Source organism: Convolutriloba macropyga, chromosome 13, assembly GCF_964194025.1.
Source record: "Convolutriloba macropyga chromosome 13, txConMacr16.3, whole genome shotgun sequence".
NCBI lineage: Eukaryota > Metazoa > Xenacoelomorpha > Acoela > Convolutidae > Convolutriloba > Convolutriloba macropyga.
The window spans coordinates 11150910-11163354 of NC_134480.1; the positions used below are offsets into that span (position 1 = coordinate 11150910).

General features: G+C 33.2%; 1 protein-coding gene across 4 annotated transcripts in view; it reads left to right on the forward strand.

The window, feature by feature from the left end:
* LOC142352026 (uncharacterized) overlaps positions 1-12445 on the forward strand; it is a 110446-nt gene that overhangs the window by 14217 nt on the left and 83784 nt on the right. The window contains exons 1-2 of one of the 4 annotated variants that reach the window (XM_075404362.1): positions 5158-5439; positions 6351-6796. The exons of 1 other annotated variant lie outside the window; for it this stretch is intronic. In XM_075404362.1, the coding sequence (XP_075260477.1) occupies positions 5220-5439; positions 6351-6796 (666 nt within the window). In that variant the 5' untranslated portion in view covers positions 5158-5219. Of the gene's footprint in view, positions 1-5157; positions 5440-6350; positions 6797-12445 lie in introns of those variants that run through there. 2 more of the 4 variants (XM_075404360.1, XM_075404363.1) reach the window with 2 other exon arrangements.

Consider the following 12445-nt stretch of genomic DNA (forward strand, 5'->3'; position numbering starts at 1 on the left):
GTTGAATCTTGTTGATAACTTGAAAGCGTATGGCTGTTTTGACTTTTAAAAGTATTTGATGTTTAAATAAATAATGACTTTTTGAAATTTGCCTCTGTTTTTCTCTTAATTTGGTCAACTTTTAGCTTATTGTCAGCAATGAAAGAGTGCTTCTTCTTTCTATCGAAATCAAACTCAATCTTTATTGCGGTTTTACGCCTTAAGTTATGTTTTTCTGGGTTTGATATTACTAAGTTTCGCATTTTTTTTTAATTTCTTAGGTATTTGCCCCTTTTTCACGTTTTTTAGTTTTGTCACATTATCACGTTATTGACAGTTCGTATATCACCTTATTGGCTTTTAAAATAAGGCACAATTGATAATATTAAAATCCTTGAAGATATAGATTATGATTTTAACGGCTTCGACGATACTTACTCGAAGATTTTATATGACTTTTTTAAATTTTGTCTAACTGTCCTTTTTACTTTGTCTTTTTAGTCGTATGAAAATTTCAGTACAGTGAATCGGTTGCATTGCCATCGCATGGAAGTATGGTTGATCCGATATTCTGATATTAGTAGATGGCTGATGGATTTCATGACTCTGAAAACAATTGTTTTATAAATTAAAAAGAGACACTTTGTAACTTCGCAATTTTGCTCCTTTCATTGTCTTTTTGTTATCTGATCTCGTTAATTTTAAGCCAAATATGACATTATTGTTGTCAAAGGAAGGTTTCAAGAGGGATTGGCGTCACACAATCTAATGTTTTTAAATAATTCGTTGACATTACTGGCTTCGACACGGAAAAAAAAGTAAATTAATTGTTGATTCACTGAGACATCCCCCCTTGTTGACCCCCACCCCCACTATTGCCTCCAACCCCCCCCCACACCCCCCCATTGTTGAGACACCCCCCCCCCCTTGTTGACCCCCACCCCCACTATTGCCTCCACCCCCCCCCCCCCCCCCCACCGCGCTGTTGCCCCCAACCCACTGCTGCCCCCATCAGCCCCCGCTGCACCCCCCGGTCGTTTGAGAGCAATTCGCCCGACTTAAGTCGGTTATGTTTGATTTGTTCTGGCTAAATATTTCAATATTTAGCCGAAATAATATAATTCTGGCTAAATATTTCAAAATTAAGACTTTTTCATCAAAAACAGCTGGAAATAAAATTCTTTAGTCCAGTTTGATTAAATTTACAGAATTTAAAGACCCAAACACCACTAGCTCAAACTTTTAGAGTCAAAATGGGGCTTTTTTACTTCAAATTCCGTTGAGAGTGCTCTGTAATTAAAACTTTGCCGTTTTTTGCTAAATTTATTCACTGATTATCAAAAACGCAGTATCTTTTTTTGATTTTTTAACAAAATATCAATATCTAGAACATTCGAGTAATTAAGTGTTCCCAATAGATAAACATCATTAGCTGGGCTATTTTGTTACCAATCTTGGACTGGTAGAGTCCAAAAATAATTTAGATTTTATTCAGTCGGTCTTTTTTATTTAAAAAAAATTGATCTTTTCTACGTTAATTAAATAACAGAACATTTCAAACCAAAGCTCACTAATGATGGGTCCAATAGGATTGCTAAATAGCTCACGTTGTTGAATCTTGTTGATAACTTGAAAGCGTATGGCTGTTTTGACTTTTAAAAGTATTTGATGTTTAAATAAATAATGACTTTTTGAAATTTGCCTCTGTTTTTCTCTTAATTTGGTCAACTTTTAGCTTATTGTCAGCAATGAAAGAGTGCTTCTTCTTTCTATCGAAATCAAACTCAATCTTTATTGCGGTTTTACGCCTTAAGTTATGTTTTTCTGGGTTTGATATTACTAAGTTTCGCATTTTTTTTTTAATTTCTTAGGTATTTGCCCCTTTTTCACGTTTTTTAGTTTTGTCACATTATCACGTTATTGACAGTTCGTATATCACCTTATTGGCTTTTAAAATAAGGCACAATTGATAATATTAAAATCCTTGAAGATATAGATTATGATTTTAACGGCTTCGACGATACTTACTCGAAGATTTTATATGACTTTTTTAAATTTTGTCTAACTGTCCTTTTTACTTTGTCTTTTTAGTCGTATGAAAATTTCAGTACAGTGAATCGGTTGCATTGCCATCGCATGGAAGTATGGTTGATCCGATATTCTGATATTAGTAGATGGCTGATGGATTTCATGACTCTGAAAACAATTGTTTTATAAATTAAAAAGAGACACTTTGTAACTTCGCAATTTTGCTCCTTTCATTGTCTTTTTGTTATCTGATCTCGTTAATTTTAAGCCAAATATGACATTATTGTTGTCAAAGGAAGGTTTCAAGAGGGATTGGTGTCACAAAACCTAATGTTTTTAAATAATTCGTTGACTTTACTGGCTTCGACACGGAAAAAAAAGTAAATTAATTGTTGATTTTTGTCATGTTTGACGGTTTTTTTTGTAGACGTAAGACATATTCTGGATCATTTCAATTCTCAGGGGCTTGCTTTGGAAGAATAAACGAACTATTTATATTTTTCATTCTGTAATTAATGGCGCTCATGTCTATGGAAATTTTTTCGAAAAAAATTAAAGTGTTACATAAGTTTGCATTTTTTTCATTTTTATCTACTTGTTACCTAGCTTCATTAATGAAAGGTTACATAATACATTATCGGTGCTCGCATAAAGTGCAATCAAACATATTTTGATGGCCATAGTATGGCTTTACGGTTTCGAAAGCGTTTTCTGCCAAGTTTTTATTGATTTTTTGTTTGTTGTCTATTTGTTGTTGTTTTTGTAACCGCATAAAAAATTGAATACCGGCAGTGTTTTATTCCTTCTATAGAAGAATTGGTAATCGTACACCTATGGGTTATTTTTATTGATTTCTATTGGTTTTCATTACTGTGAAATTAATTGTTTCAAAAAAAATAAGCGAAATTTACAACTTTACTGTTTTTGTTCTTTATTGTCTAATTGTTACCAATCCTTTTTATTGAGTAGTCCCATATCTTCTCTAGTGAATTAAAAGTTGTTTTGTTTAATATCAGTTTTATCTGACGCTATTTTGACTTTGTTATTAAATTTTGTTTTTTAAAACGGACATGAAGTTATTGATGTAATTAATTTTTGTAATTGTTTGATTTTGCTGTTCGTCTTGACTCGTTTTCTTAATATATGCACATTTCATCAATCTAATGCACTCCACTCATTATTCACTCCACCACTGACTTATTTGCTTTGGAGGCTATCTTTTCGTTCATACACCAATTTTTAAAAAAATACTTGAATTTTTGGGTTTTTCTATGTTCCTCATTTGGTAGACAATCATGCTAAAATTGTGTATGAGCGGGGTCGGAACCTTATGTGCAATTGCAGATTTTCGAGTCGCCTTGTTGATATTTTGCACAACTTTTTCTCCCATTTAGAAGCAGGAATTAAGCCTACCTACTTAATCCAATCTAACTAATACGTAATTTTGATATTTTTTCAGAAAGTAGTCCATTTCCTTTCTTTTTATGCCTGTTTCAATCCCAGTTGTGTCTTTTGCGGGGCAATATACCCCTTGTTTTGAAAAAAAACGGGGCAAAATAGTGTATAGACATTTTTTTGAATATTTATTACGCTTTTATTGTTATTCTTCGTTTCTGCAAATTAAGTTTTAACAGTTTATGAAGTAGAATCCGGTTATATAGTGCTGGCATATTAACTTTTTTGGCGGCGGCAATTGGCCATTTTTCGGCCTTCTCGGATTATTACTTTCAAATGGTGGCGTTTATTTACCCCAGGCTTATTTTGATAAATATATAACTTTTATGGTTTATAGGGCCAATAAGATGATAATCGAGACGGAATGCTTTGCAATTTTAAGGATTGGTTTATAATACTTTCACAAGAATTTTTTAGCACATTTTTTGTTATATGCGTATTTTTGTGTTTATTCGCATTACGATGTAGTTAATGACAATTTAAGACCTGTGTTTTGTGCTGATGCAAGTTGTTAATTAGATTTTATGGTACCCATTCGCATTATGAGCTGAATCTGCCGTGAATGCTCACACGGTGAAATTTTATGGTACTCTACTTCAAGTCTTCTGGAGACATTGTAATAATACATTACGATTGTTATTTCTAGTATCGTTATCAGTAGCTGTGATTCTGATTATGGTAGTAAAATTCAATTGTACTTTTCTTTCTCTAATACTAGTTCTGCGTTGTTTTTAAATTGATTGGCAGCAAAAATTAATTGAACCTTCGCGATTGCTGTTTAATTTGGTTCTGTTTGTTTTATTTTTTGTTTACCTGTATAAAGGGGCTTGATTGTTTGTTGAGAGTTGGTTTTGCTGATTGCTATGCAAAGTGAAGTAGTATTGTGTTCGCGCAGCGCAAGTATCGATTTTTTTAAAATTGTCAAATGTCAGTTTCTGAGATAAGATACAAGTCACGTATAGAGTGTATTATATATAGCTCCTCTTTTGATTACTAGCTTTACTAAACAAGAAAGCAGAGGTGGGTTGGGGGTGAATGAGAAGGTATGATGAAGGGCGGGATAAGGAATTTTAATAATAAATCAAATTACTGATTGAGTGCAGTAATCGTGCTAGAGCAGCGCTCTATCTATCAAACTATAGAGCTGTAAGATATTTCTAGTATTACTTTTCTAGTATGGTAGTGGTGGTAATAGTGGTGGTAGGCTGGCGTTTTTAAGTGTTGTTTGTTCTCAGCGTGGCTTCAGAACCACCCGAGGTTTATTTGATTTTTACAAGATGTAATAATTATTTATTAACTTGTTATGCAATAAACTAAAGCTGCTTATTGACTGCGTTCTATTTTGACTGACTTGTGTGATTTGAGTTGACGTTTCTTGGCTTAGTTATAAATCTGTAATATAAATAGAAAATTTAGCTCTAAGCTCCAGTTTAGATTCAACTTAAACCAGTTTTTGCTATTAATGGTGTCAAATCGGAAACCTTGATCTAATTTTGAGATCAAATTTTCGTTCTAACGAAAGTGAATATTACCTATTTCGTTTATGTGAATAATTTATGAGTTGCGTATGTATCTTTTGTTAAGATTTAACGTACCGGTAATCAAATTTGTTGTTGTTGAAAGCAGTTCTAACAATATCTTTTGTTAGTTTTTATTATGTGAAATTTTCCCCCTTTTGTGTCCGAAATTGGCAAAATCCATTACAAATTCATACTCCAATTTATATCACGTTTTACTTCAACTGTTATTTGTGAATTATGAATCGACAAATTGGAAAAGCTTCTGGGGTTACTAACAGAAGCGAAATGGCGTCGAAAAAACAACTTAAAATCTTTAGAGATCCATGTTTTCGACATTTTCCGGAGAGTAGCAAACGAAATCAGCGCTCGAACTTTCAACAATTGAATTTGTCAAAGCTTCAAAAAGCAAAGCGTTGTGGGATTGCAAATGAAGAAATAGCGAAGATGTACCAAGATTGTAAATCAACTTTAATTTACCGAAATCGAATTATTCGAAACAAAATTACGCTGTTAAGGATTTTGAAATCAAAGAGAAAAGTTTCAAAACTAAAGACAGGTTCAAAGGGGAGGCAACTTTTGATTTGGTTTTAATCTTGACTTGTCACTTATAAGCCATAAGTCAATTTCAGTTACCGTAGAATTATATATGCACGTATGTTTGTTTCGCATTTTATTTTGAAATAACTCTGGGAATGTGATTACTTTTCTAAAACATGATTTGGCGGTTTCATGCTAAACGTAAGCTAAATGTGAAGTTTTCTATGCAATTGAAACGTTATTTTTGCAGATTTTGTATGAAATCATGCGCTTAAAATACATGCGTTTGTTGGTTAAACTTATGAACTATACAGTAATATTGAATGGTATTAAATGACCGGGAATTTTGAGACCGGTAGACAGAAATAATGTACATTAGGGTATTTGTTGTATATCTGGGGGACATATACTTATTTTGATAAATAGACCAAGTATTTAAACTGCAGACTAAAAAGCACAGTAGATCTTAGCATTGTCTGAAATATTGTTTCGCTCTGCTTTTAAGTAGCTTTATATTCCTGTCTACTGTTTATTCTTTTAACCTAACAATTTAGGGAAAGGGCGGTTGTTTTTCCTTTGCTTTCCCTCTTTCCATGGAAATGGTTTCTGTATTTTCAGTTCTCCCGGAAAATTTAGATTTTATTGCTTTTTTCAAGCAGATTACTTATTTTATGGCGCCGCTGATGCCTTAGAACAGTTTTTTGAAGCTGAGTGCGTTATCTTGTCCCGTTTTTTAAAAAGGCCTTAAGTGGCTAGTTTTTTTGTAAGTTCTCCCCTTTTTATCTTATATTTGGGAGCGTAATTTTGTTTTGTCTGTGCTTAAATTCGTAGCCGCTAGTGATAGTTCTAGCTCCGATGAAAACATTCCAACACGTTCTCTGCCTTCACGTGAAGAGAAGTTTCCGGCTCAATTTAGCAATTCTGCATACTTTCCAGTTTATAATTTGATTCAAACCAACGAAGAAAATAAATTTTTGAAATCTTCGGGTTTGAAGTTGGATTACCCTGTTTACCCTGAGCCCAAATTATTTCACTTGCAGAGTAAGAATTTTTCACGTTCATGTCAAGGAGTGAATAAGTTATCATTACTTCCTGACCAGAACTTCTCAGAGTTAAAGAAACCAATTTTTAAGTCCGATACGAAGAAAACATTTCCTTCAAAATCGCAATCGGCAGTCGACGGTTGGTCTGATTTATTGAGGAAATCTTTTAGTACGTATACGTTGGACGGATCTGCTTCGATGGGATTGGAAACAGCGGTTGCTTCTAAAACTCAAGTAATTTATTGCTTCATCTTTTGATCTGCGTACTGAGAATCTGCGTACTCTCATCAGAAAGAAATTCGGAATCATCTGATGGGCTGCTTCCTTTGCTATGGGGTTTTAATTTTTAAGAAACCCTCAGAAATGTTTGAAATTTTTGGATTGCGCTTAATATGCTTTTAGTGAACCTCTAGAATTTAGCACTACAGTTCTTCAATTATTAAGTGCTTTTAATAAGAGCAGCCAATTGTTTTTGAACTGATCCTCATATTTAGAAACGCATCAAAAATAAAAAAAAACAAAAATTATTAACAAGAGGGCTCGCATGGTTCTGTGCGATCTTACTTCTATTATTTGTTCTGACCCACTTTAGTGGCGGGAGGAACTATATACTCAAATGGATTTTTTGTTCAGTCAATTTTGGCCGATCGATATAATCATCGTAGAGAGTTGTGAGTGCTATCATTAAAATGCCCGTCGAGCGTAGAATATGTAATTAAAAAGAGTTTTGAATTTCGCTTTTTACATAGAGTTATCGAGATTTTAAGTGTTGCGAACATTCGGCCGAATTACGTTTACGTTGCTTTCGTTCAAAATTTCCGTAATTTTTTCGAAATTTTCGTCAATTTTGCTAAAATGTATTAAAATTTTTAACGGTTGTGTTATCGCTTTTATCTTAGGAGAAAGAGGAGGGTTGCTCAATTGTTCGATCCGATTTTTTTTCGCTGGAATTCATTCCAAATTTCCCAAATTTCAGACTTTTTTTCGTCAAAAATAGGACCAAATTTTTTTGCAACCCACTTTGTCTAAATTTGCCGATATGCGGATATATTCTTTGTAGGCTCAAAAAGAGCTAATTGTGCTGCCGCTGGCTTTAAGATTTTTCTGGAATTATAATATTGCCAGTTTTTTGTAAAGCTCGACAATTATACAAAATGCATTAGTTAATTTTGATTCACTGAAAATTTATGTTAAAATTGATCTGTTTCGCAACCATCTGAACAGTTATGGGTTTTCCTAGACGCACAGAAATATCACTATTGATCTTGATCTTACCATGGTTCCTTACAGTAAAAGTATTTCTAGATTTTATTAGGACGCGGCATTTTTGATAAAATATTTCCACATTTTTATTTTATGTTAATTACTGATGAGAATTTCAAATCAGGGTCCGTTTATTGACAGGTACTATTTACGAAAAATGGATCCCAGCAAACATGTATTATGGTTTCAGAGTTAACTCATGGTTTTTATGGCTTTGAACAGATGTTTTGGCAAAATTATTTAAGTTCTTATATTTTGCTTTCATTTGTTATACTTTTTTGTAGTCCAATGACAGCCTCCCTGTTAAAGATCTAATTGGGCTTTTTAGATGGTATAAGTGAACCTGCATAATGCTTTCAGTTGTTATCTAAGATTTCTTGTGATTTTGATTATGTTTGTTTAAAGAAAATATCGATGAATTTTTGACCTTTGGCAATATTTCATTGCTCTCAACTTCTTGCGTTGTCTCAGTAAACACTGGCCCAAACCCATTTCTGTGAGCTATCAAGTAATTTCTGTAACAGTTTTAAATTTATCTCATGGTTTCTTGATTTTGATACTACCAGGTAACATCAAAACCGCATAATTGTACATTTTATAGGTTCATTTTGTTTCCTTTTCGAATTATCACATTATTGGCAGGTTAAATTGAAGGATTTCATAGTTGAAAACTTATTCTAATTGAAGCAATTCACAGCGTTTAAAAAATTCGTAATTGTTGAATAGTTCATGCTTTTATGGACTGAGACAATTCTCTGGCAAGATTTAGTGGATTTTTTTTTACTTTTGCCTGTGTTTATTTCTTTTTGTTGTAAGACATATAGCTGATAAATATGGGTTTCAATTGCTTCGTCAAGACGTAAAATTGAACCTTTTTAATGATTTCAGTTAATAGCTAACTATTTCAATGAATTTTAAATAAATTTTCTATAAAACAAAATGCAAGATTTCAACTGTCTACTTTTTACTCTAATTTTTGACATCATGTAAATCAAATTCATTAGTAAGAAGTGTCAACTGCTTTTGTTGTTTCAAATATTATTTCTCTGTTGGTTTTATGTTTTGACTGATGGCTTCCAACATTTAATTACATAATTTTTCGAGTTTTCGATGCTGTTCAATTTTTTGGTTTCCTTTGGTTGTGATTTCTACATGGTCCTTTTAGAAGGAAGACCCGTTCGTGATCGGATGAAAAGCAAATAATGGTTTACAGTTCTTGCAGATAGCATCTTATAATTACAGTGCCTTCAACACTATGGTGTCGTAAAATTGTTTGAACTTTGGGTTCTGCCTGTTTTTATTTTGTCTCGTTAAGAATGGGCGCAATTGGCTTACAGAGGTGCTGCAAGTTAATCCATCTCTTTTTGTTGAAATATTTTGTTCGTTTTGATTTTTGAGTTTCGACGTTTTTTCAAATCATTTTTTGGTCGAGTTGTAGCTGATTTTCCGTAAAGACAAGTCAAACGTTTCCATTGATCTTAAATTTTATCTTTATGACGGTTTTAGTTTGAGCCATTTGTTTCTCGGCTTTGTTACTACGAGACTTTTTTTAATTGAAATTTTTTCTTTTTAAATTATAACACTAATCTGGATCTCATGTCATTGCAAAAATTGCGCAATCGAAGATTTAATGTTCTTAGTGACAAACTTATGGCTTCACTGCCATTTTCGCGCAAGTTAATTAAATTTTTTAAATTTGTCGGTATTGTCCTTCTTTTTGTAGCTGTTTGACGTACACTGGATAATGCCAGGTTTCAATGGCTTTCGATGGAGAAATAAATGAACATATAAATTATTTCAGTTAATAATTAAGGAGTTTAATCACCTTGAAATTATTTGTTTTCGATATAATTTTTCGAACTTCACCTCTATTTGCTCTTTTTTGTCGACCTGTTGCCCATTCGCATTGAGGTCAGATCACCTATATTTTCTGATGAAGTAGATGTCAATTTGTTATTAGGTTTTATCTAATGCGAGTTTGATTTTGTTATTTTTATTTAAATACAGACATCAAGTTTTGGTGGTACTTAATGTTTGTTATTCGACTTTTAGGTTTGTCTTCTCTAGTAGTTCCATCAAGTACAAGTTTCATCGGGCCTCTAACTTGGCATTAATTATTCCATGAGTAGTGTGTTGAACTATATGCATGTTTTTGGACGTTTTCTATCTCTTCCTTTTTGGTAGCAAAATAAGTCAAGAATGTGGATGAGAGGGGTCGGAACATTGTGCGAACGCACATTACCGAGCCTTTGAATTTAGGCATATTCTGCAGATGGCAGGAAAAAGTTTCAATCGCCATTTCTGGAGCCTTCAGAAATTATGATTAGGTGGTTTCAGAAGCATCACAAGTGTTGAATGATTTTTTGATTGCTTTCAAACGAAATTTGTAGCAATTATATTAGTCCTTCTATTTTATGGAATTTTCCGCTTGACCGATTTTTTTGGTCAGAAGCTTAGACTTTTCGCCCGACGTTAGTTGGTTGTGTGTTAAATTTGACTTTGGAGCCTATATATACTCCTACTTTTTATAGCGACGACTAAAGGATTGTAATTGCCAGCCACAATCATGCAAAAATCCTATAACTCAATAACCTGACTTTTCCTCGTTAGCTCATCTGTTTTTATTTAGCAGACGTCAATGAGTAGTTTCTATGGTAAACGCCTCTGTATCTCAAGCAAAATCCCCTAGTTGAAACAAACAACAACTCTGTCTTAAATAAACAAAGCTAAGGGTAATTATAAAATGAAGAGCATGCTTAGAATTTCATTTTTTAAAGCCATATAATGAATTTTAAAAATGTAACTGCCAGTATAGAAAACTGCTATCAGCCAATAGTTGTCTCGTTCAATCTCAATTACTTTTAATTTTGCCAATCTGGTGAAAGCTAAAATGAAAAGTTTTTATATAATCTAAGTTTGCTGTACCATCTAAGTGGGACCCCAAGACAACCTTGATCTAATCACTATTGCTATAGGCGTTATTTTGCTCTTGGTATTGATTGTGCCTTAAACAAAAATCAACAAAGATGTGTCTCCTGTTTTAATAAGAGTGCTTAAAAGGAACTTTTAAATGCTGGAACTTTTTGTCTTAAGATAAAGAAATTTCACATAAATTTTTAAAATAAATTTTCAATCTCCGAGCAAGAAACGAAATAAACTGCAGGATTTAACTGCATATTTTCTTTTTCACAATTGGTTATAGTGGACTGTAATTTTAAAGTTGAGTGAGAAAAAGGTGTTTGAAGGCGTAGAATTCGCTTTCTAGCCAGTGGTTTTTTGTTCACATGCGGCATTTTGATTTGTACTGTTTTGTCAACTTTTTTAATCTGATTATTTTCTAAATGGTCTCTTCCCAATCCAATAACGGTCCATTCTGGGTCTTGTTTTTTTGTTAAGTCAATTCAATTTGTTTGAATTGTGTCAGGACGTTTTGTTCATTCGTTCACGCAAATTCAACTGAATTGCGTGCGTGACTTCATTTTTCACTCTTTGTGGAGATAGTTTTTGTTCATTCGCGTGGTCAAGTTTTTAGTCACACGTGACTTACCTCACTCTCAAAATGACTTCCTTTATCTGCAATTGACTTTTCTTTACTTTAATTCAAAGAGATAAATTCAAGTAAGTGTGTCAGTCTAATTGAAGGTTATTTGATAGCAGCTAATCAAAGCAGCAATAAGTTGTGCAGATTACAATCGAAATCTAACATCAGCATTTAATAAAAAGAATTTTTTGGTCTGTTTCTTTTACTATAATTTTGAGACTGCAGATTAACGAAGCTATTGTGGCTATTTTTGTGCAATCTGCCTGCTATTTATTTTTGTTTGAGGTAGCACGAAGCATTATTGTTATCTCATATTCTCTGATTTGATTTGCTTTCCAGTGATTCCTTTGCTTTAATTTCCCGAGGAAGTAATTTAGATGGTCTCTTATGCCTAGTTTGATCTTAATCCTTAATTACCTGTTGCATGACACCTATTTTTTTTTATCTCAAGCATTAAATATCTCAGTTTTGAATTTCTAAGGATTGGGTTATTTGCATTACGCTTCTAGATGCTCAAATTTTGAAGTTTAGATGCTCAATTTCTTGTCGATATGCAGAAAACTTCATAGTTGGCTTTTTAAAATAATTATTTGTCCATGCTTTGCGGGTCATAGCCATGCCTCAGCGACATGCGGGACTTGATCGCAATCGAAGTTGGGATTTTTTTATCTGCTTAATTATGAGAAAATATGCTTGTGATGTCGACTGAAAAGTTGCGGGGTGAAATGGAGTTCGGGTGAAAAGAAGTAAAACCTTTTTTAGATTGCTGTTTTTAGTTGATCCATTGGGTTGCACTCGTTCCTCTGTGCCGTTTATTTTTTGACGACCAGATATTAATGCATTTACGTCCCTGATTTTGGATTTAGAGAGAAATGTCTTTTTCGATTGTTTGCAACATGTGGGGTACCAAAATTCTTTGTTATTTTCTATTGATATTTTGACCCAGGAAAAGCATTTCTGAGCAAGAATTTCTTTTGAACTTGATTCATATTGTGGGAATTCAGTAAGGCTCGTTATGAGAATTTGAATGTATTGACGAAATGGCCTTGCGGAGTGACAGGAGTAAACATTGTCCGAAA